At 35.6% G+C, this 23,862-nt stretch overlaps 4 protein-coding genes across 6 annotated transcripts; 2 read left to right on the forward strand and 2 right to left on the reverse strand.

Annotated features, from left to right (window-relative positions):
* The first annotated feature begins 4,385 nt into the window (after window positions 1-4,385).
* LOC114322402 (uncharacterized) lies at window positions 4,386-7,151 on the forward strand. Of its 3 annotated transcripts, XM_028269703.2 has the most exons (5): window positions 4,492-4,761; window positions 6,129-6,189; window positions 6,269-6,292; window positions 6,395-6,482; window positions 6,657-7,151. In XM_028269703.2, exons 1-5 carry the CDS (start codon window positions 4,648-4,650, stop codon window positions 6,697-6,699), a joined length of 330 nt encoding a protein of 109 aa, XP_028125504.1. In that variant the 5' UTR covers window positions 4,492-4,647; the 3' UTR covers window positions 6,700-7,151. The 3 variants fall into 3 exon arrangements, with proteins under 3 accessions (XP_028125502.1, XP_028125504.1, XP_028125503.1); XM_028269701.2 differs by having other exon boundaries at window positions 4,386-4,761; window positions 6,269-6,482; XM_028269702.2 differs by having other exon boundaries at window positions 6,284-6,482.
* Window positions 7,152-8,302: 1,151 nt separating this feature from the next.
* Window positions 8,303-13,610, forward strand: LOC114322400 (chloroplastic group IIB intron splicing facilitator CRS2-B, chloroplastic). The gene is made up of 9 exons (XM_028269699.2): window positions 8,303-9,011; window positions 9,488-9,692; window positions 9,829-9,913; window positions 10,030-10,097; window positions 11,516-11,566; window positions 11,677-11,750; window positions 12,586-12,644; window positions 12,752-12,828; window positions 13,269-13,610. Exons 2-9 carry the CDS (start codon window positions 9,492-9,494, stop codon window positions 13,383-13,385), a joined length of 732 nt encoding a protein of 243 aa, XP_028125500.1. The 5' UTR covers window positions 8,303-9,011; window positions 9,488-9,491; the 3' UTR covers window positions 13,386-13,610.
* A 1,213-nt stretch (window positions 13,611-14,823) lies between these two features.
* LOC114322401 (uncharacterized) lies at window positions 14,824-15,845 on the reverse strand. The gene has a single exon (XM_028269700.2). It carries the CDS (start codon window positions 15,696-15,698, stop codon window positions 15,027-15,029), a length of 672 nt encoding a protein of 223 aa, XP_028125501.1. The 5' UTR covers window positions 15,699-15,845; the 3' UTR covers window positions 14,824-15,026.
* A 1,647-nt stretch (window positions 15,846-17,492) lies between these two features.
* Window positions 17,493-23,140, reverse strand: TRM22 (DnaA initiator-associating protein). The gene is made up of 5 exons (XM_028269705.2): window positions 22,107-23,140; window positions 21,921-21,982; window positions 19,996-21,813; window positions 18,666-18,795; window positions 17,493-18,506 (listed from the first exon to the last, which is right to left on the reverse strand). The coding sequence occupies exons 1-5, from the start codon at window positions 22,261-22,263 to the stop codon at window positions 17,749-17,751; spliced, it is 2,925 nt and encodes a 974-aa protein (XP_028125506.2). The 5' UTR covers window positions 22,264-23,140; the 3' UTR covers window positions 17,493-17,748.
* Window positions 23,141-23,862: the final 722 nt, after the last annotated feature.

The raw sequence follows: 23,862 nt of genomic DNA on the forward strand, positions 1-23,862 counted from the left end.
ATGAAGTCCACGTTTTGCAAAGATGAATAAACAAGTTTATGTAAAAAGACTGCTACAAATATTCCGAAATAGACTATACTGACTGAAAAAATAGCATCTTTTAGAAATTCATACCAATCCAGAGAATTGTTAGAATTTTGATGTAAAAGATTTATAGATGGAATTAACCATTTGGTTAATATATCCAAAGCCATTCTTTCATGATTGAAAGAAGTTCCTATGGATCCAATAAACAAAGTAAATAGGACCAATACAAGTAGAGGAAATAACATAGTATTATCTGATTCATAAGGATTAATAGTAATAAAAGGACGTATTATATTTCTTACATTCTCATCAATTCGATATGTCTTCTTTGAAAAAAAAGAAGTCATTTCATTACTATTCATTCTTAATAAAGTTATTAAACGAACACTTTTGTTAATCCTTTTCGAATAGGCTTTACCCCATATAGAAATTGAGTAGAACAAGGTACTTTTTTTGCCACTATAATCCTGAAAATGAACATTTAAATGCCCCTCAAAAGTAAAACATATAAAATGCAGTTAATCCTGCTGTGAACCAAGCTATTATTGCGAAAATCAGTGAATATAACCAACTACCATTAAGAATCTCATCTTTGGACCCAAAAAAAGCAAGGGGTGGAATACCACAAAGAGAAAGTGTACCTAATAAAAAAGAAGTTTTTGTAATTGGCACATATTTTGTTAAACCCCCCATAAGAACCATATTCTGACTTTTATCTGGAGAATATCCAACAACTGTTTCCATTGAATGAATAACGGATCCAAATCCTAAAAACAATAATGCTTTTGAATAAGCATGAGTAATTAAATGAAATAAAGCAATTCGATAAGACCCCATACCTAGGGCTAACATCATATACCTTAATTGAGACATTGTAGAATAGGCTAAACCTCTCTTAATGTCTTTTTGAGCAAGAGCTAAAGTAGCTCCTAAAAAGACTGTTATTATACCTATCAATGAGATTAAATTCATTATATAAGGTATGACTATGAAAAGAGAAAGAAGCCGAGCTACAAGAAAAATTCCCGCTGCTACCATAGTAGCAGCATGTACAAGAGCTGAAATAGGAGTAGGCCCTTCCATGGCATCAGGTAACTATACATGAAGAGGGAATTGTGCAGATTTAGCAACTGCACCGGCAAATAATAGAACGGCACACAAAATAACAAATAAAACATTGACCTTACTATTATAAATCAAGTTATTGAATATTTCAAATAAATCTCGAAATTCGAAACTACCTGTTATCTAATAAAAACCTAAAATTCCTAATAATAAACCAAAATCTCCTACTCGATTAGTTACAAACGCTTTTTGACAAGCATTTGCCGCAAGAGGCCGTGTAAACCAAAACCCTATTAATAGATACGAAGACATTCCAATCAATTCCCAAAAAATATAAATTTGTATCAAACTATAACTAGTAACTAATCCCAACATGGAAGTACTGAAAAAACTCATATAAGCAAAAAATCTCAAATATCCTTGATCATGAGACATATAATTATCACTATAAATAAGAACCATAATTCCAACAGTAGTGATTAGTATTGACATAATAGAAGCAAGTGGATCAATCAAATAGCCGAATTCTAAAGAAAAATCATTATTAATGATCCAAGACCATACATATTGATGTATAGAACTACTATTTATTTGCTGAATAGACATATCGATCGACAAAATCATGGCTATACTTAACAATAAAACACTCTGAAAAGCCCACATACGACGAAGTTTTTTTGTTGCCCTTAGAAAAAGAAGAAGTCTCGCTCCTATTAACACAGGAACTGGAAGTGGAGCAAAAGGTACGATCCACGCATATTGATATGTATGTTCCATAAAAAAAAATATATATATATATATATATTCTTAATTGTTTTCGATTCACCGAATCTTATCTCTTTCGAAAGGGTTAATAAAAAAAAAAAGATATGCACTAACTTAAACTAACTAAAATAGAATTTTATAATTTTTTATTCTTACTTATTCTGAGGCTTTCCTAAATACTTCAAATATTCAAATCACGAAGTCACAATTGATCAAATAATATGACTAAATTACTAGTAAAAAGTGAATACTTAGTTATTAACAGATGATTAATCTGTTTTTGATATTATATTACAGATGATTAATCACTTCACACACTGAGATATATCTATCATTTGAATGTTTTCATTATTTTTTTCTTTTGGGTTTAGATGTTGTTCTGTGATTCTTTCCAAGTTAGGCCTTGTTTGGCAAGTTAAAAATTTACTAAAAAAGTCAAAAAGCCTATAACCTATACTAAAAAGTCAAAGATTCAATTTTCTTTCTACTTTTGCACATCTTTTCGTAAAAAATCAAAAAGTCACTCCAAACATACTAATTTTTTTTACCTCATATTTTAGCTAAAAAGTCAAAAAGTTACTAAAATAACTTGTTCCCAAATGAGGCCTTAGTTGTTGTTGAATTTCTTTTATATAGCTAATATTTTAATTTAATTAAGAGTGCTTATTTTGCAAACTTATAATTTAATATATATGTATATCATATAAAATCATTATATGATAATCCAATTATAACATATTTATATTTAATTTTTTTAATAAATTTTATATAATTTCTATTTCTACATGTTTTTATTTTCCAAAGGGTAAATTATACTTACCTCCCTTAAGATTTCTGATAAATACATGGACATCTCCTATAGTGTCAATAATTACAAAAATCTCCTCTACTTTAATTGATGATATCAAGATTCTCTCATTTTTTTTTTTTTTTTGACTATTATTCATACAACTAATAGAAGTTGTTGATGTCATTAGATATTGAAATGCCTGTAATTCCCTCAAGTGTCTTGGTTTAGATACATGAATAATCAAAATGGAAACAAGAGGTAAAATCAATTTCTAAAACTATGAAATCCAGAAATTGAATCTAAAAGAACCCAACAGTGCCATCTCAGATCTGATTTGGGTCTCTCTCTCTCTCTCTCTCTCTCTCTCTCTCTCTCGTTCTCCTCTCTGTTTTTGCCTCTGAGTTCTTTCTATATACTATTCATTTTTAGCACAGATATATGTATATATATATATACATATAATAATGGAAGAAAGATAAACCAAGAAAGTTTAATCTAAAGTTACTCCGATGGTCATACCATCTACGAAAAGTCTGGTTCCAATCCCAGACGAGAAGCTCTAGGTAGAGGTCTAGAAAGGGGAGGTGTCAGGGCAGAGAATGACGATAGTGTCGGCCATCGCGTCCCAATCGACAGTCCAGACAAAGATCGTACCACAACTCGTGGTAGACATCAATCAGAGCTAAGGTTTTATCTTGGGTCCAACATGTCGAAAGAAACTTCTGAGGAGGCTTCTTTTTCGTCGTTGTCATCGCGGCATTGTTGCTCGACGAGGATGTCGCAATTCTGGGCGATGACAGACTTAAAGGATCTAGCGGTGGAGTCGAGACTGATCTGCACCAAGAACTTGGAGCCGTTAGAGCATCAGATGTAGAAAATAGTTGGATCGATGGAAATTGCAAAGATCAAAAACCTTTATTCTTTATTCCTTGGTCTCAAATTCTTAGTAGGCTCTTTGTTACAGATATAGGACTCATCTCGTTCAATTCTTCTCGGTTGTATTCCTTTACTAATTCTATTACATTTCATGATTACTTATCTATATATAGATATATATATATATATAGATATATATATATATATATATATTTTACTATATATAAATCTCTATATCTATATATCTAAATTAGTGCTTTTTATCATCTGAGTCTTGCTTATTTTGATTGCATAACCCTTCCTTGATCTAATAATTTGTGTGATTGTGTTGAGGCAAAAAAATTAATTCCATCATGGCTTCTCCAAGTACGACATCTTTAGGGTCATCTCACTGCTTCAGAAGCTCTAAGGAAAATCTTCATATTCTAATGAAACAAAGGATATTTTCGTCTTTTCGAGCTCAAATGAAAGGGTAAGATGGTCATTCTATACAAGCAAATAATGTTGTTTGTGCAAAATTAATGGATTGAGAAAATCTCAATATTGAGAGAAAGTTTTTGTAATTATTAAAACTATATGAACCTCGTAACAATTTTATAGAACGATAGAGTGAATATTATCAAAATAAATAGTAATTAAAATCATACTTTAATTTTAACACATATTATACCATCAAATATTTTTTGAAAAAAAAATAGTACACGCATTATCCGGATCAATTGCTAATTGATCACTAAATTTAAATAATACATTACGATAAATAAGTCTGGTCTCCGTGATCGTAAATGCACCATAAGGCCTCGAATGAAGGCTTCATGCTATCCTTTATCTATAAAACGGACCCTCAACTTGGGGTAGATTTGGTCTGGGCTTTCCTGGGCCAGATTTACCCTGATAATGTTGTACTTGTACTTTAAGCCCAGTCCACCTTACTGGTCTGGATTAAGCCTAAATTTTATTCCCAAACCCATTTAAGAAAGAACTACATTCTTCCAAACCCGGTCATAAGGAGAAGAAAATTGTGTGAATCGTCTACATTTCGAGTGTTACAGTGTATACGGTTCGGGTTGTACACGGTGGTTAGGGTTCAGCACAGAGAGAAAGAGAGAAGAAGAGCAGCAGAGATGGAAGACGAAGAGGAAGACGAAAGGAGAGAAGCAGCAATAGCGACAAGAGCTTCTTTGCAGCCCAATTTCAAGCCTGATGGGGTCTCCCAATCCCAGCTCTCCAAATTCCAAGTACCCACTTAACACTTTCTGCAAATTTCATTTATCTGCAATAATCAAATGTTGAAATTTAACAATTCTTATGGGTTTATATGTGTAATCATTTTTTTTTTTTTAAACTTATTTTGTTTTTCTATTTCTGAACTTCTGGAATCACATGGTTGCATTATTACTGGAAGGAAAAAAGAAATTGATATAAAATTAAGAAAGATGAGAACATTGAGAAGGAACCTCAAAGATTACACTTGATTTTGAGTAGTGTGGGAAGATGATTAAAGAGATTGCAATTTGTGCGGAGTATGAAAACTTTTTTTTTTTTTAAAGTCCGCCTTATGTGTGTTTTTTTTTCTTTTTCTGTTTTAAATTTATTTATGATTGGCTTATTCTTATTATGGTGGTGTAATTATGTGGTGATCTAACTATGACTAGAGGAGATAAGACATCAGTTGAAGCAACAATTATTGGGTTTATATGTGTATTCATAGAAGTGGTTTCAAATTGATAATGGTGCGAAGAATGAAATTGATACTGTAACTTCTTTTTTATTTTTTATAACACCAATAATGAAATTGATACTAAACCAAACCAAGCCTTAAGTCCCATCAAATGGGATCGGTTACTTGAATCCTTCTTCTCCATGTAGCCCTATCCATTTCGTTAGTCAAATTAAGTAGATTCCTACCTCTATTTATATTACTAGCCAACGTTAATCTAGGCCCATCTTGTCTTCTAACACTCCCATCTACTGTTACAGTATCGTATCTCTTCAATACTCTTCAATACTGCTTCTGTTGGTCTCTGTTGAATGTGACCAAACCATTCCCAAATACACCAATAATGAAATTGATACTAATGCAAAGAAATTCAACTGATGGATGGAGTCATATTATACACTTCACTTTCTTTCATCCTTTCAAAGTAGTCTTCATTTTATTGTCATTCTAATATTCAATTGCCTCACTAGCCTTTTGACTGATTAATATCAACCGCATTTTGGCTCACTCATCAATGTACTCCACAAACATTCATGTGATCCCATCTGTCACATTTCTGGTCCAAAATCACTATTCAAGTGTCAAACAGAATCATGAAATGCCAAAGGGTTTTTCTATGGTCATGTTTAAGGGATGTGAAAAGATATTTTTCAGGTTGGGATTGCATATGAACCAAGGAACTGGGTTAGAATGCGGTATCATAAAACAAAGGTGTAACTGCGTTGTGGTTCTATGAAATTCTAGTTGTTCATGGCACTTGTATCTGAAATACTAATTACAGCCTTCACCCTAGCTATGGTTTTATCTAACTTGCTTCCTCTCGTCCGGTCCTGCGTTAGTCTCCGATATGTGTTTTTTTTTTTTTTTTTTTTTTTTTTTTGTTAGGAGCTGCACAGGAGGCGTCTACAAATTAAAGCTAAATCAAAGATTAAAAAGAAAGCAAAAGGTTCTTTTTTGAAATTGTATTTAATCAATTTTTTTATTTATTTATAGTTTTTAATTTATGCGAGTTTTGTGTAATCCAGGGGAAATCCTTGTAGGAATATCTGGTGAGAATAGTAAATCTCGTGTGAAGAATCTTGATGCCAATGATGTTACAGAGGAAATTTCAAGTAAAGAAACTGATCATTCAAGTGTTTCCATCTTGAAAGGGAACACCACCAAGGATACCTTCTCCCAGCAGCAAGAGAATGTAGCAGTGCATATCGGAACAAAGAAGCGTCAAAAGTTACATTGGGGGTATCATCTTCCTTTTAAACTAGTGTTAATTTCAGATACAAATGTGAATATAATCATGATGATAATCTATGTGCAAGGCAGATTAGAAGTTGATGTTAGTGCTTGCACAATCTTGATTTTTATTTAGTTTTGTAGTTTCTTACGTAGTTCTCTGTCTGAATACTGTGTTGTTAGGCTGGACACGAAAGAAAGGTGGGAAAGGAAAGCCAACATGTAGAGGTAATCGTCATGTGAGTGGAAATGCAGCTTTCCTATGTGACCGTTGCCAAACCATCTGAAGTTGATCTCTGGTTTGGAAGATTCAGCTTGAACTATGCTTCAAATATCACCGGCTCCATAGAAAGAGCTACAGGAAATCAAGTTATCCCTTGTATTTTTTGGAGCAATGGAGAATGAAAGTAGAAGAATAGGAAATCTTGTTGGAGAAAGAATCTACACAGTACATTCGAAGTGATAAAATATTTTTACTTGGATTTTCAAACAATTGGTGTTAACAGTTGATTTGCTGCTGTTGGTGCATAAATCCTATGTATTAACCCTTTTGTGTAGGATTTTTTTACTTGGTTTTCTTTTGCTTCCTATTCTATGTTGCAACTACATAAGAGAAATTGGTTTTCTTTATTTCAGTGAAATGCTCTGCAATCCAAGTAATTATGAGATTCAACAAAACAATCATGTAGCAAAAAACTTCCTGATATTTTCTCACAACCTCAGAAATCCCCAGTTTAACATTGTCGTGACTCTTGACTTCCATACCGACGCGTCAAGAGTAGTTACAGTTTTAAGTACAAATTTCCAGAAGAGAAGAAAAATACAACAAACTAGGGTTAAAAAAAAAAAAGGCTGCTCCAAGTAGTAAGCTGTGCAGAGTTTGGGACTGGCATTGAGGAGAGAAGGAATGGTTAACCTTAGGGGTGAGCAGCGGATATACCGATCCGCCAAAACCGACCGAATCAAACCGATCCGCCGTATTTTGGACGGATGCGTGATGACGAGCGGACGGTTGCGGATTGATTTTCTCAAATCCGCCAATTTGGCGGACGGATGGCGGATTTGAGATTTTTTGGCCGCAACCGAACCGCCAAATCGTGAGCACCCCTAATAATTTATAAGACTTTGTATTTTTAATTTGTTTAAATATTATATTTGTGTTTTCAATTGAAAAATAGTTTAAATATTCTGTTGAAAAAAAGTTTTTAACTTGAATATATTTTTTGAATTGAAAAAAATAAACGTATTATTCATATATATTTTTTAGTTTTTAAATGTAACTCTAAAAATAATAAATAGAAAATATGATATATGCTGGTTGGTTTTTGTTTTCAAAAACATATGTAGATGTAACAATACAGAGACATTCAATCTCTACTACTGCTCTGTTCATGGTTTTGGTGATTTGAATTGTTATTATATTTTAAGAATCACAGATTGTAATACTTTATGGGGATTAATCATACTGTGATTGTAATATGTGGATGAGGCATGCAGTGATCATGATATTCTAAAATTTCAAACTTTTTTTCTTTGGATAAGGCATACAGTGATTGTAATATTTTTTTTAAGTCATTGACTGTAATACTTTCTTTTTCTTTTTTTTCTTTTTTCGTTTGAGGAAGTGCACAAGTTGAATTATGTTGAAAATTTATAAAATTTTAAACCGCCAAACCGATTCGCATCCATTCGCCAAACCGCCAAACCGCTCAACCACATCCGCCGGATTGGCGGACGGATGCGGATTGATTTTCTTCAATCTGCCAATCTAGCGGACGGATGGCGGATTGAAGGTTCCGTGGCCGCAACCGATCCGCGCCCACCCCTAGTTAACCTGACCGAACCGATCTACCAGCACTCCTAATGGTTGCGATGGTGGGAAATAATGGGATAGGGTAGTGATCAAAAGTGGATAAGTCACGATGGTGGGGTGTTGGAGGGATTAGGGAGGGCTGGTGTGGGTTATCAAAGGTTCTAGCAGTGGTGGTTGAAGGTAATGGCTGTAAATGTGGAGTTTCGGTGGCTGTAAATGTGGAGTTTCCGTTTGTTTTGAGAAATAAGTTAAAAGTTAATTTTTTAATTTTTTTAAAAAAATATTTAAAAAAATAAGGAAGTGATGTTAGTTAAAAATTAAAAAGTCAAAAGTTAATTTTTAGCCGAGTTTCTTAAAAAAAAAAAGAATGGATTAAATATTAGACATGAAGTTATATTAGAATTATAGAAAATGTAATAAGATAAATTAAAATTTTAAATTTTGAGGATAATGTAATAGAAAATGAGTGTAAAAAGAGAAAAATAGTGCGTAAATAGAAGTTCGCTTAATTTATTTTTTTTTAATTTTTTGTTTTTAACACACAAAAAGAAGAAAAAAAAGACTGACTTTGGAATCCATATCCGGTGCCGTTAAAGCTTACACTGCGTGCAAACGTCAAACAGAGGGCAGCACGAGGAGCCGAGGCTGTAGAGTTGGATAGGCTCGTCTTCAGAATCGAAAGCACATCCAAGACTCGGATTGATTCTATCAAGAAAACGAACGAGGTTCCTGCGTCTCTTATAAATTCCTAAACTCTCTAACTGTTAACTTTTACTGATGATTGGTTGCTTTGCTTCCAACTGTCAAAATTGAACTGCTTATACATACTCTCTCTCTCTCTCACTCTCTCTGATTGTTGGGTTTGATTACGGAGCTGGATGAGTTTTGAATAATCTGGGAAGTTATTGGCCGACCCATTTCTTTAGCCATCTTATCCTTCTTATTCATGTTACCCATTCCCCTTTCTTTTCTTTTCTTTTCCAATTTTACAATGCATAGTGAGTGCTTGATTAGTTTCCTGCAAATTATATATACACACGCAATGATTTTATATATATTATGTATATTTTCATAGATTTCACACTCACATATACCTGTGCCCATGTGTGTATGTTTAATTTCTTTCCTTCAATGGTTGTGCTTCTTAGTCTGCAAATCCCACTGATGTTATTGCTTCCTTTTTTTTTTTTTTGGTAATCAGCTCGATGTTGTATGCACTTTCTGTCCCTAAAACTTGCATCTCCTACCCAAGAAACCCTATTTTTCATCCAAGGCATTTGGGTCCAACAAGGCTTCGTGTATTGGCTTCATTGCCAGATCCTGATGGGGTTAAAGTGGAGTATACTCCCTGGTTAATTGTTGGTTTAGGAAACCCTGGGAACAAGTATCATGGAACTCGGCACAATGTAAATCCCAAATGCTTTAAATTAATTGTTTTGACTCTTGTTAATTGTCTGTTCTTGTTTGCTTTTGTAAAAGAGGAATTGTCTTTGTTTTCCAATGATTTTCCATTATTAACAATTTTGTGAAAATGTGTATTAGGTTGGTTTTGAAATGATTGATCATCTTTCTCAAGCACAAGGAATTCTGTTGAACACAATACAGTCCAAGGCCTTGTTTGGAATAGGTGCTTATTAGTCTTTGCTCATCTTACTTTGTTCAAATTTGTGCATCCCATGGTAAGTTTTAGCAGTAATTCAAAAAATAATAACAATAATTTTTTATTTTATGCAATCAGTACAGGTTCTATTGGAGAGGTACCAATTCTGTTGGCAAAACCTCAAGCTTACATGAACTTCAGTGGAGAATCGGTTTGTTCTCACCTTTCACTTCTATAACTAGCTGACTTATTCCTGGATAAGTTACAGGGTTTCTTCAAAATAAAAAGTACAAATGTTGAACAATGTGGTGAGTTATTGGGTGAAAGCCATCTGCACGAATTGTTGAGTTAAAGGGTAGGCTCACAAATATATATGAAGAATTTTCAAGAAACAAAAATGTCTCTGTGGAAACAAATATTTGTCGAAACAGATCGACACCGAGTTTGAGTTCTTAGCTGCCAACTAATAAGCATGTCAGGGAAAATGACTTGTTCCATGACTCGAGTATATATCCTCTAGACAAGGCATCTAATTGTATGAAACATGAAATGCTGGTCAGTGATCTACTATAGTTGTGTTTGCATTTCATCTTATGGAGAGGTCTCTGCCTACTTCATCTATTGAACTTCTATTAGATTAAGCTTAATGTATTATGCAAACTTCCTTCATGGTAGTGGTCGATTTAAAGGAGAATACTATCAAGCCACATCCATTCCCTTTTCTTTTAGCATTAGGGGGTCTTGCTTAGGGGTTTTATAATGATTCGACTTTGCATTGGGCTTTTTATTCTTTTCTCTCCTTTTTTTGGTAGGCAAGGTTGGGTTCTCAATAATTAATGCAACGCGTAATTTATTGTTATTAATATTAAGTCATTAGCTAAGAAGCACGGACACTTCTAAGAAGGTGACGTATTCATGTCGTGTCCGTGTCGGACACCGACACTCTTTGGACACTCTTAGGACACATGTCCGATACTCTTCAAAACGTGTCCTAATTTTTAAATTTTTTTAAACAGCCGAACACTCTTTGGATACTTGGAAGACACACATGTCAATCACATAAACACACGTGTTTATCGATTGGATACATGTGAAACTAATTATAAGTTTAAGCAAAATAACTTAAGATACAATAATAAAACAAAAATAATATAAATTTATAAGAATTAGTGTCATATTGCATTTTTTATTATCTTTGAATGATATATTAATATATATAACATATAATAAATATATAAAATTACATATTTCACGCGTTCCTCTACGTGTCGTGTCCTTCATTTTTTGAAAATTAATGTGTTAGCGTGTCCGTGTCGTGTCACGTGTCCATGTCCATGCTTCTTAGGTCATTGGCTTTCATCAAGCTTGAGAAATTATATGCTTGTAGCAATGAGTACTCAGTTATCGACATACATTCACAATTATCATCTTGCAGTTGATTCGGACATAATTTTCATATCAAATAATAAAATGCTTTTTTTTATTATTTATTTTTCATGTCTATATGCCTAAATTCTCCTTTTTCTCTTATACTATTGTCATAAACATTTTCCCCCCCACAATTCTTTGCTTTCTTAAGGTATCCTTCAACGGTCTCTGACTATCATTCTCTTTTTTTGTCATGTCAAGGTTGGACCACTTGCTGCATATTATCAAGTGCCCTTGCGTCATATCCTATTGGTATGCAATTTCAGAGCATGTATAGTTTTAAACATGTAATTACATGCCTTTAATCAATACTTGTTCAGCGTTGCTTAAAATACATGTTTTTTTGGGTAATTTCAATGTAGGTTTATGATGATATGAGCCTACCAAATGGTGTTTTGAGGCTTCAGCCAAAAGGAGGGCATGGCCATCACAACGGGTATTGCTCCCTAGATAATGCTTGTAGTAAAACAATGAACTTCACTAAGTCAAAGAAATATCTAAAGTATCTGCTGAAAAAGAAGAAAAGAATGATCTAAAGATTTGAGGACAATTATCTAGTTTGTCAACATGGATTACAGTAAAACTAATTACAATCTGCTAGGCCTTGTTTGGCATACAACACTTTTAGCCTAAAAGCCAAAAAGTCATTAAAAAAACCAAAAAACCTATAACCCATACCAAAAAGTCAAAGATTCTCTTTTCTCTCTACTTTTTGCACATCTTTTTGTAAAAAATCAAAAAGTTATTCCAAACATACTAGTTTTTTTTTACCTGATATTTTAGCCAAAAAGTTTCTAAAATAGCCTATTCCCAAACGAGGCGGATCTAGCAACACTCTGCTCCATTGAGGCTATACTTTTTCCAAGAAAATAGCTGTGTCATATCATATGCTGCTTAACCTGTCATATGCATACATAGTTATATAACCATCATGTTAGTTATTTGGGTTGGCTGCATGATTTATATTTTGCCTTTCCTGCTGTAATTGACAATTGTATTTTTCTATCATATTTCTTACTGCTCAATCTTTTTATTTATTTATTTTTTGTAGGCAGGTTGATCAATCCTTGTATTTTTTGTGCCCTCAACTGGAAATTGTTAACTTTGCTATATTAGAAAGGGGCACATTAACCATGAAATCTCGTCATTTTTTTTCACCGCCTTGATCCTTGGGGTGCCTTAGACCTATCTAAACTTAATAATATTTCGAAATCAATTAGATGCTTTTGGTTGACAGAAAGTTGATTGTAATTGTTGATCTCTTATGGCAGAGTGAAGAGTGTGATGGACCATTTGGATGGTTGCCGTGAATTTCCACGGTTATGCATAGGTTGGTTTCTTGGATATTACAGTTTGCTTTTGCCGATATTTTTCTCTTGAAGTTACAGAGTTGTCAACCGTAGTTGTCTCCAAATTCTAATAATTCTGTACTTGTAGGCATTGGAAATCCACCTGGTAATATGGATATGAAAGCTTATCTTCTCCAGAAATTCAGTTCGTTAGAACGGGAACTAGTAAGATATAATCTTGATTTTTTTTGGAGCTTGGTTGTACTGATGTTTTTAAACCAAGGCTCTGTTTTGTTAGTGAACATCATTGGTAGGGTTCTTTGCTGCCTTTTTTGTGGACGATAAATTATGTTTCCTCTAATGATTGTGTGAGTTAGACACAATTGAGGATAGACTATCGATTTGAGGGTTGAAATGGCTTTATCAGTGTGACGACATCAAAGAAATTTGCAACGTGATAGCTTGATTTGTGCGTTGAAATGGTTTTTATAAATCTAAAATAAATTTATGACATGATTGCTTGATTGTGCATGTGCATCTCTCTCTCTCTCTCTCTCTCTCTCTCTCTCTCTCTCTCTCTCTCTCTCTCTCTCTCTCTCTCTCTCTCGTATGTGAAAGTTCAGTGAATATGATAAAACACCAATTGTTATGGGCTTTCTGGACAGGTGGATGAAGCACTGCAACAAGGGGTTGATGCAGTGAGGAATCTGGTACTCCATGGGTTCAACAGCAGTACCACTAGATTTAATCTGGAGCAGAAATATAAGTATCACAAGGTTTGATTATCACTCCCAAAGTTTTCTAAAAGCAAGTAAAGAAGGCCATAGATGAGTTATGTCATCATATACTCTCCCAGGTGAGAGGCTCATACATATGTTTCAAGTAATGTTGAGAGTTCTTGTAAGACAAAGTACTATTGAATATTGATTGCTATTGTAATTTGTATTTTAATACCTTGTACCTTGTTTTATTTCATTATTTTAACACATTTTCTGTTTTTGGTGCCACTTAACCTTGCAAGTGAGGTCTTCAAACTATGAAAATTCAGTTTGTGGCAGCTCACTCAACAAGGACACGTGACCTTGTAATTGCATGACATTTTTTAGAATTGTTTCTGTCTCTCTATTTTTTGACTTCGTGTTTATTTTCAAAAAGCAATGTTTTAGCTTTTAGACCAATCCATACAGAGGCATTGTGGCAAGGGTTTGAGAAGTGTGCTTTTATATTGTTCAAGAAAAAAAAAAGAAAAGAAAAAAAAAAGAAGGAAGAATAAGAAAGAAAAAAAAAGGTGTATTTTTGCCCATTCAATTGAACTATTTAGTCCCTGTTTGTTTGTATTGTTCTTAAGAAGGAAAGGGAAAGTGTATGGAGTGGCTGTAAATTGGAGAGAAGATTCACAATTTTAGAACTTTTTTGCTTCTCCAAAATTGGGAGGATAGGCATTGTTTGGTTGTGTTTTCATTTTTTGTATTCTATTTACCACTTGAGCACTTTTTTGCTTCACCTCCCATTTTTGGCCACCACCTCTGACCATCCTCATCAGCGATCCCCCTTTGAACGCTTCTGGCCGCCTGCCAGAAATCACCTCCAACGAGTCCTGAGAACCTCTAATGTTCCAAAGGATTGGTAAACAAAAAATTCCCATCAGGCTGGAGCTCTAGGTAAACTGCCTAATCAACCATCCATTGGTTTGATTGACTACTGTGGCTCACCTATTGTTCAGGTGGACGGAGGAGGTACCCAATTCACTAATAGTTCTATCACGAGCACTCAATTGCACAAGATTTATAAAACTCGTAAAATTTACCTTTAAAAAATCTAATCCATCTAAATATTTTTTACACCAATCCGATGTTACATGGAAGGATGGTCTCCAGTTCCGCAAGTGTCACCATGGTTTGAAATTTGGCGCTCTAGGAATTTGAATTCATATCATTTTAAAAGAGAATGCTCTATGATTATTATTTTTGGTTTTTTGTCAAAAAATGAATCATGCTTGGAACTTGGAAGATGCTAAGCCCATTAATTAACCATAAACTTAGACCATGAGTTAAGAACTATGAGAAATTTCAGGTATTTGAATCCTTTTTGTAAATACAGCAATCAATACAAGCACAGTCCAACTAAAAAAAAAAAAAAAACAGAGAAAATCAAACAGAAAAAACCCTTCTGTTCTTCACCGAAATCTCTACAAGAGAAGAAGATTAGAAAAGCAGAGCATAAAACAACTTCTGTATACTATTATTATCAGACTCAAATGAAAGCTTTACAATCTGAAGGAAACCCGAAAACAGAGATCTCATAAACGCTCTCTGAGAACTCAAAACAAAAATAAAAGAATCAAATTCAATCCCAAAAAAATAATAATGATAATAAAACAGAAAATCTTTAACAAATTTGAAGATGGAACCAAACAATGAAATTCAGTACTGTCTGTAACCCAGAACAGTCTTGGCAACCCCTCTTCCACCTCTCCCTCCCCTGTTTTCTCCATTAATTGCATTCGCAGCAGCCGATGACAACCCCTTCAATTCCTCCATACTCGCATAGCTCTTCCTTCCCATCAATCCACCATTCCTCTTCTCCCCCAAATTTGCAGACTTACTCCCTCCCCCCGATTTCAACCCATATAGCTTCGAGTTCTTCACCGCCGGAGGCGTCAACGACTTCTCCATCAACGGTGGCAACATACTCGCCGGCTTCCTGTTCTCTTTCCTCAATGCCGCCGAGAAATCGGGCACCGATTGAGCCACAACAGAGGACCCTCTTCGCTTATTCGGTGGTGTTGCCGGAAAGTTGCCCTGAATTTTGACTTGTTTCTTCGGTGGAGATAGATTCGATTCGTGTTCTTTGGTTTGTTGTTGTCCGATGTTCTTCTTTCTCAGATTTGATTCCCTCAACTCGGCGTAGGCTTTGTACCTGGGTCCTCTCTCCATGACGAAGCTCTCTGTTGTGAGTTGGAGAAGATTGGGTTTTTGATCGTTCCCGAATTGGGAGAGGATCAGAGATTTGGGATCGAGGGAAGTGAAGAGACAGTCGAGGGTTTGTTTTTGTTGGAAGGTTTGCGACAGAGAGCTTCCGTTAGCCCCTGCCATTGTTGATGAAACTGAAGAAGCTTTGTTCTGTTTTTCTTCGTCGCAGAGTTTTTGTCTAGCTTATAAAAAAGAATTTGATTTCACAACGGTCTAATAAAAAGAAGAGAGACCGAGAGAAAGAGTGTATGTGTGGGCCTATTGGCCTTCTTTCTAATTTCTATATATCTTCCAACGTTCTTATTTGAGGTGGGTCCCTTGGGGATCCAAACAAAAAGGTTAGGATCATACATTGGATTCCATGTCAACCGTGTGATTTGAATGATTTTTCCTCCAATATCTTTAGAGGAAAAAGACACTAATCGGAAGGATCGTGTTGCATTGCATTTCTTTAGGTACATTTCTTTTTCATAAAAAGGACTCTTTTGTTGGGAATTCTTTGACAAAAGTTTCACACCGGACGGCCATATCAGTACTTTCCAAATGGCTCCTAATTAGACTGCCCTGAGTTCGCTACAGTATGAGGCCACAGGTTGCTCATTTTGTATTGAATGAATCAAACACACCAATTCAGAGGATGTAATAAAGCCATAATCTTTGATTTTTTTTTTCTCAGTACGTTTTATAATTTATAGAGAGCATTCACTAATCTTAAAATACTAACTCATCATCACGTTTATATAGTATATTAATGACAGGATGAATGAAATCAGTTTAAATTATTTTAATTCATCATGCAAGAGATGAAGTCGACCTCATTTATCATTTTACATGACACAATCAATTTGGAACACCACATTCACTCATGTTTCAAGAGTAGTGCATAGAATTCCACCATCCAAACATAATAAAAACCAATTTTGATCCTAATAGGATGTGATATTCTACCTCAAGTCAAATATGAATTAGTACTTTAAAATATAATAAATCAAGTGGGGTAACAACTTAAACTTAACCCTTTTAATTATGTTAGTTGACTACTTGTGTCATGACAAATGGCATTAGAGTTGGGAGATAAATGAAATAAACCATGCGACACAACAAGAACATTGCAAATTTGGGTGAAGAGTACTGCCTTATCTGACATCAATAGAATATGAATTATTAGTGTGAAGGAAAAGACTATATAAATCTTATAACTAAATAAGAAAATAAGAAAATTTTAAGTAATATTTGATAGAGCTTTCTAAATATGATTTAAGAGTAAGAGTTGTATTTTGAGTTTATAAATTTTGGAATTATTATTTGAGTGTGAAAAATTTGTTTGGTGAAAGAGTTTTGAAAAGAGTTTTGAATTGAGTAAGAAATTTTTGATATGACATATGATATTTGATACAAAAACTTACAATTCATAACTAAACACACCACACAAAATTCTATTAAAGCTCATAAAAAATTTTAAAAATTTGAAAAATATTTTTTCGAATATATATAAATTAACATGTGTCAATTGTAAAAAAAAAAAAAAATTGTACTGTTCCAGTCAACCGGCCGGATTGCCGGTTAGCCCAAATTTTCTCGCATTCGACCAAGTTTTCAAAAGTGAGCGTGGTATTAATTTTTGAAAGCTGCAAACAAACGTCATATACAAACTAAAAGGCGAAACTAAAATTCCAAAACCCTTCTAAACACAGCCTCATATTTTTTGAATCATAATTAAAAATAAATAAATAAATAATCATAACTAAACAGCACAGGAGATATAATAAAAAATCTCATAAATCGTAACTAAAGAAAAAAAATAATCATAACTAAAAAAAAATGACATATCTTAAGGATGCATACCATAGGGGTGTTATAGTAGAATTTCCCTCGTTTGGAATATAGTGAAACAAAAGTTGGTCGTCACAAATGAGCTTTAAAATGCAACTACCAGTAATCAAATAACAGTCTATGATTGCAAGTACAATGCTTGTCTACAGAATTAAATAACTTCCACTAATAACCGTCACTATCCTTCCATTAATAAACATCACTATCTGAAATTCATCCAGAGTGAATCTAAAGATTTATACAAAAATGAAAAAATACAATCCCATCTCATTAACAAAAGCTAGAGAAATGCCATCAGAGTAGGGAATCAGTTGTAGCTTGCCACCCAGCATTAAGGAGCTCAAAAATTAGAAGGCGCTGTATCCGATTCAGAGAAACCCAGCTTGCCCTCACAGAGGTCTTCCACAATTTCATCCACCATTATCTGCAGCAAGTCCCTGTCAATTTCAGCACCAGTCTCATATGCTTCGATCTCAAAATCTGTCCATTTCCCTAAAGAATGACTCATCTCCATCTCAATTATCTCATCTGGGATCTTCCCAGCCAAGTGTGTCCACCTTCTAACCTCCTCAACAACCTCGGTAATCAGCATATCAGCAGTCATGCATAATGGTAATCTAGACCGTGCCCTGAATTCAGGTTTACAGTGTAGACCGTATCTTGAACCCAAATACTCTACCACGCAATCAAAGAGAAATTCCTTGAGCTGATTCCAATCTTTTGTGTCCTCAACACCGAGAAAGTGACCGAAATCAGCCCACAAAAAACTTGCAAGAGTCCCCAGTTCATAAATGAGAAACTGGGTTATAGAAAAATCAATACTTCCATTTGAATTTCGGAGAGCTGCATTTCTAAAGATCAGTTCAGCGTTCAAGATGACCTCCTCTGCGTGGACCAGCTTGCCTCCCTTCAGCCCAGTGTCGGCAAAGCTGGCGCTGTGTAATACTTCAGAAATATGGCTAAGGAGATCAGTCACCAACTGAAAACCATTCCACCCTTTGCTTAATGAGGTTGCAGAATCCAAAAGATCTGCATCAGATTCTAATGGTTGCGGTCCATCATAGGAACAATCCACTGAGTCAGGATGCAGATAAGGTACTGGAATTGGAATTGGAATCATATAGGGACGTATCAATAAGAACAGTTTAAACAAGCAAAAAGAAACTCCAAATAATATCAAAATATACATGTTAACCAAGCAAATTGATGATGAGGATGATGACAATCACCGGGTAACACAGAATTTCAATCCCATACCTGAGCTATCATCCACACTGCTTGACAAGCAGCTGTCGTTTGAAAAAGAAGCTTCTAAAACAGAACCTGGGCTAAGATGATCACCGTCACATAAATAACCAAGTGAAGCCCCAATTTTCTTCACTTTGGCCTGGAGAGAGCAAAACCAAAACTAAACTCCTTTGATTGAAATGTTTGGTAATGTACAACTCAACCAGTCGTACCATATAACCAATTTTAGAGCACTACTAAATCAAAAAATCAGAACAATGATGAAAAGGAGCTAGAAAGAACAAAAGTCCAGGTACAAGCCAACGTCAGTATGTCTCCAAGAAAAAGTTTAACAAATAATACCAGATAGGAAACTAATTCCCAAACAAGTGCTTGTATTCAAAGTCCTCAAAAAAGGATACCATGAACCTCTTCTATATAAAAGCAAAGTGAACTAACTCATCTATAAGGTATCTTGCATCAATAAAAAAGCCATCATTTGTGAATCTCCATCAAATCCAATTACAGAGGTCCTTAAATTTCATATTCAAAGACAGACATTTGATAACCTTACAACAAATGAAAATGAATATAGGTTGGTCCCATACTTCATTTGAAGCCTATCACATCTACCATAAATCAACCAAACTAGAATGGAACAAACAACATAGGGTATCTTGCTAAGAAGCACGTACACATCTAAGAAGGCAACATGTATAAGAAGTCAGTTGTTGAGTGTGTCCTGTATTTTGCAAGCCCAAAAAATTATTGGCCTAGTGTAGATGCATTTGGATCGAGTTGTGGGGTCCAGAATCTAATGATTCAACAAGTATAGGGTTTTTCTAACTATATGGAGGACTAGGATTTCTGGATTATGCCTTTTTACAGAAAACTTATGGGAGTTCAAGGGTGTGAGGGAGTGGGTGGACTTGTAGAAAGAATAGTGTACAGTTCATACTCCTGCACTAGTTTAAGAGTTGACGTGGTAGGCATGTGCCAAACCACGTAAATTCTTTGTGCCATGAGTGTGTGCGTCCACGCATGATTGGGTTTGAACCAACACAAATGGCATGCTAATAATAGTTCTTATCACATTTACATTAATTAAAATTCAATATCAAGAAGAAAAAAAAAAAAAAAAAGGAAGCTAGAGAGAGAGAAACATGTACCATGCTAGATTAATGGCTTACCAACCAAAATACTTTTTATACAATTTATGATGTGTAAAGTCATGTATAAGTTAGGAAATATAGCACCTCCAAAGTAAATTTTGTGGAAACCATTCATCATAAATTACAAACTTGCCAAGAGTTTAAAGAATCCAAAGTTCATATGCAAATATAAAGGACAAGCAACTAACCTGGAAAGGTAGTTTTGTGTTCAACAAATGACCACTGTGACATGAAACATTTTCCTCGTTAGATCCAACAGCCACACCATCATGAGAGACTGGCCTCTCTGTAGTTAAGGCAGATATTAGCTCTTGGAGAATCACAGCAGTGGTTCTACTTGGTCGGGTACCTCCTGTTGCTAACTCATCCTCTTCTTGACAAGTCAACTCCTTAAATTTTTGTTCTAAAAGAGCACCTAATGCATCTCCACTCAATGGGAATGTTTTCTCAGAGCTCATCTGTCTCTCACTTTTATCCGAAATGGAAATTTTCTGAGCAGTATTACGAGTAATGCCGCCACTTTCAATCTTCTGCTTCATGGGTGAATTAAACGTGAAACAAATAACATCATTGTCCTTATTGCCACCGCTTATATTACTATCTCCCGGACGAACCGTTGTGCTCCTACTGCTGGTGCAATTCACAGAGTGAGCATCAAGTCCAATACCCTTTCCAGTCATTGCATTGCACCTAACATTTCTTTGTTTTGCAAAGGTGGAGCTGGCAAAACCAGAACTTTCATTTACTGACCTCCTCTTCCGTACAGGGGATAAAGAACCATCTCGCTTGTTACAAGACTTCCTCTCTGCATCACATCTGCAATTATCCACTTTGACAGGCATTCTTGACCGGGTTCGACTAAGACTTCGATTTAAAGCAACAAAATCTTTTGTCTCATTAATAGTATTTGAAGAAGATGAAACTCTGTTAGTACGAACACTACATAAATTTGATCTTAGTGGAACTCTATCCCTGCCTAGGGATACCTGATTTTGCCTTTGAGTCTTGGGCCTAAAAGCAATAGAAGATGGCACATCCTTTTGCGACTTGCATTGTTGGCTTGCCCAGTGCCACTGGATTTGACCTTCTCGATTAGGAGGCTTTTTATTAGCAATGGCTTCAGCATGAATTCGCATATTGTTCCTTGCTGGGGCAGTGAGAGCCACAGATTGCTCCTGACTTCTCTCTCTAATTCGCTCTTTTTCTTGCTCAAGGGAGGACATGGCTGGTCCAGGCTTACTCCTTTCTATCCCTTGCAAAGAAGGGTTGACATAATTTGAGACACAGGAACCAAATGGTAATGACTGTTTCTCCAAATTTGGGCCGCAGTCCACATCTAGCAAACTACCGCAGTTTTTGCAAGAATGCCCTTTCAATGACTTTGCCGTAGTCGCATGAAAATTGGAATTTTTTGATGGGTCCAGCGACTGGGACATCATTCCCTCCATTATAACCTTACGGTTGGGAGTATCATGTGTAGTACTCGAATAAGTGAGAGCACATTTAGCTCTATTGGCAGATTGCAACCCAGGCTCCAAAATTCTAGCAGCAACATCAATCAACCGAGATGCGTTTCTTCCAGAAGACATTCTTGGGCTCTTCACTGGAGATACGAGTTTCGGATGATGATGCTTTCTTGATCGTGACAAAACACTTTTGAAATGCAATGCCTCGGCTCCAAACCTACTGAGTGGCTGTCTTCCCAAAGATCCCGTCTTCTGAAGCTTTTGAGGCCTCAATTCATGTTTCGCACTTAGCTTCTCCAAATTCCGATCTTCCTCATCAAACCCACTATGACTATTCATAGATTTAACTCCTTTATCATTGCCAGTTTCAGATAATAAAACTTTGTTTGACTTATCTTGTTGTACAGCCGGCATAGATTCCAAACCCATAAGCCTAGCAACTAAACCCGGAGGTCGGATTCCAGGATTTTGGTTAGGATCATCGTTACAAGTCCCGTTTTTCTTCACATTTGGGAAACCCCCACTGTTTTCATTGGCAATCTATTATCCATACAAATCAAAAGTCGCCAAAATGAATTTAAAAAAGAAAAAGGTGTCAAATGAAACAGAGACATGAAAACGAAGCTGGAAGGAAAAGAAATGCATACCAAACGAAGCTTGGGCAACTTGTCGTCTCCGCCAAACTTTCCAGGAGCTTGTTTTGGACAAGCTAACACATGCAAAAAAACGAGAATCAACCATTTTTATTGAGTTTCACCATACAACAATCTCTATGTGACTGTGTATCCTTGGAACAACAATGGTATAGTTCAATTTGATTTTAGGAGACTAACCTGGAGGAAGCAATTTCTTAGGGAAAAGCTTCTTCTTGGCGAACCTCCGATTCCAATCGAAGAGCTGAAAGAAGATACCAACACAGCCCCCGGGCTTATGAGGCCGCTTCTCCACTACGGCCAGAGACGAACCCTTCTTCCCTGCACTCTCATTCATGGCTCCAACAACACAATGCAAATGATCTCAAACCCTAGACCCAAAACACTGAAATCCTCTTCTAATCAATCAGATTGAATAGTCGAGAATGAAAAAAAATACCCCACAAAATCCATAAATAAGTCCTAATTTCCACAAAAGAAGCACTCTCTGCAATTCCCTAATTTGGGTTAAAGACACTCAGATATTTTAGCTAAAGCCTTGCTGTCTCTCTTCATTTCTATCTAAAACCGTCATCGAATAATGCTCCAATCTACATCACCACTACTACTACTACTACTATCGATGATCGAATCCCCAACTGTAATGCCGTGTACTGCATATGCAAATGCTCTCTCCTCGTAGTAGGACAACAACTTTCGCGGAAACAACACACGACACAAGCCTGCGAAAGCCTGGACAGAAAACCACTCCACAGTACAATGCAACAGTGACAAGAGGAGATAGAAAATGAACAAAATCAAATCAAATCACAGACAAAAAGCAATGCAAAAGAAGAATCATATTCTGAAACACGCAGTCACAGAGAGAGTGAGAGACACAGGAAATGCACAATGCAAGTAGAGAAGAAGAAGACTGGTTTGATAATCTTTCTTTTTTCTTTACTATTTGTTTGTAACCCTAGAAATTGAAATAGGCCAGTTTTAGGCTCTGCCATAGGTAGCTGAAAAGGCTTGGCTATGAAAGCGGCTGGCCTTCGTTTTCACTGTGGACACTCATGGAGGACAGGTGCGTAGGATAAGAGGAAGGAGACAAAGAGAGCACCGCACGCGCACTGAAGCGATGGTCAACTGGACAGTGGAAAAGAGGTTCACACTCGCAAGAGACAAAAAATCTTTTTTATTTTTCGAAAAAAAAAAATATTTTGTTATCGTCGTCGAGTCTACGTCGGTCTGCTATCTTACGCTGTCGCGACGTTGAGGTTGGAGCGTTATTTTCAAACACCGACACACGCTCAAACCACTTAGAACAAAATGTGTACTCGCTTCTAACAACTGACACGTCATGAACTTAATTAGATTGGACACGTTTCGAATTCGGGCGGCGAGTACAGGATTATGTGGGTGGTGGTGGTGATGGATTTTGAAACAGGTGGTCGGGTTTAGAAGATAAATTATGGTACTTTTGGGAACACGTGAGTAAGCGTAGGTCGGCACGGGGGCGTTAAGAAATCGAACGAAAATATTCCTGACTATTTTAAAAAGATGATTAAAAATTAATTTTTAAAATTTTGTTATGTAAAAAATAATATAAAATATTACTTTTGACTAGTTCTCAAATCAACAATGATTCATCCCACTAAAAATATCACCACTAATAGCACTAATGCATTAAAAAAGTAAAAAAAAAAAACACAACTCCAAGACCAAAACATCACATCATTAATGGCGGGACCCACTGCCACCTAATTAGTGGGAGCACTAATTAGTGCTCCCAAGCATTTTTCGTTCTCAAATATCCCCAATTCATGTTCGCGCGATGGAGGGTAATCCATCCATTTATATATATACATGTATATTATATATTATATAAAGAACCAACTCTATTTCGTAGCTCGAAATGGCGTGGGTCGAAAGGCCCGAATTACTTTGTACACCC

The sequence above is a fragment of the Camellia sinensis genome, chromosome 1 (genome assembly GCF_055761805.1).
Source record: "Camellia sinensis isolate YWXY chromosome 1, ASM5576180v1, whole genome shotgun sequence".
Lineage (NCBI taxonomy): Eukaryota > Viridiplantae > Streptophyta > Magnoliopsida > Ericales > Theaceae > Camellia > Camellia sinensis.

Excerpts from the sequence above, each read along its gene's own strand:
- LOC114322401 (XM_028269700.2), bottom strand. The coding sequence starts at position 15,698 with ATGGCAGGGGCTAACGGAAGCTCTCTGTCGCAAACCTTCCAACAAAAA.
- TRM22 (XM_028269705.2), bottom strand. The coding sequence starts at position 22,263 with ATGAATGAGAGTGCAGGGAAGAAGGGTTCGTCTCTGGCCGTAGTGGAG. Across the intron at positions 21,983-22,106 it reads TAAGAAATTGCTTCCTCCAG|CTTGTCCAAAACAAGCTCCT; the intron begins GTTAGTCTCCTA and ends TGCATGTGTTAG. Across the intron at positions 18,796-19,995 it reads ACACAAAACTACCTTTCCAG|GCCAAAGTGAAGAAAATTGG; the intron begins GTTAGTTGCTTG and ends TGCTCTCTCCAG.
- LOC114322400 (XM_028269699.2), top strand. The coding sequence starts at position 9,492 with ATGTTGTATGCACTTTCTGTCCCTAAAACTTGCATCTCCTACCCAAGA. Across the intron at positions 9,693-9,828 it reads ATCATGGAACTCGGCACAAT|GTTGGTTTTGAAATGATTGA; the intron begins GTAAATCCCAAA and ends AATGTGTATTAG. Across the intron at positions 11,751-12,585 it reads GGGCATGGCCATCACAACGG|AGTGAAGAGTGTGATGGACC; the intron begins GTATTGCTCCCT and ends CTCTTATGGCAG.
- LOC114322402 (XM_028269701.2), top strand. The coding sequence starts at position 4,648 with ATGGAAGACGAAGAGGAAGACGAAAGGAGAGAAGCAGCAATAGCGACA. Across the intron at positions 4,762-6,128 it reads CCCAGCTCTCCAAATTCCAA|GAGCTGCACAGGAGGCGTCT; the intron begins GTACCCACTTAA and ends TTTTTTTGTTAG. Across the intron at positions 6,483-6,656 it reads CGTCAAAAGTTACATTGGGG|GCTGGACACGAAAGAAAGGT; the intron begins GTATCATCTTCC and ends CTGTGTTGTTAG.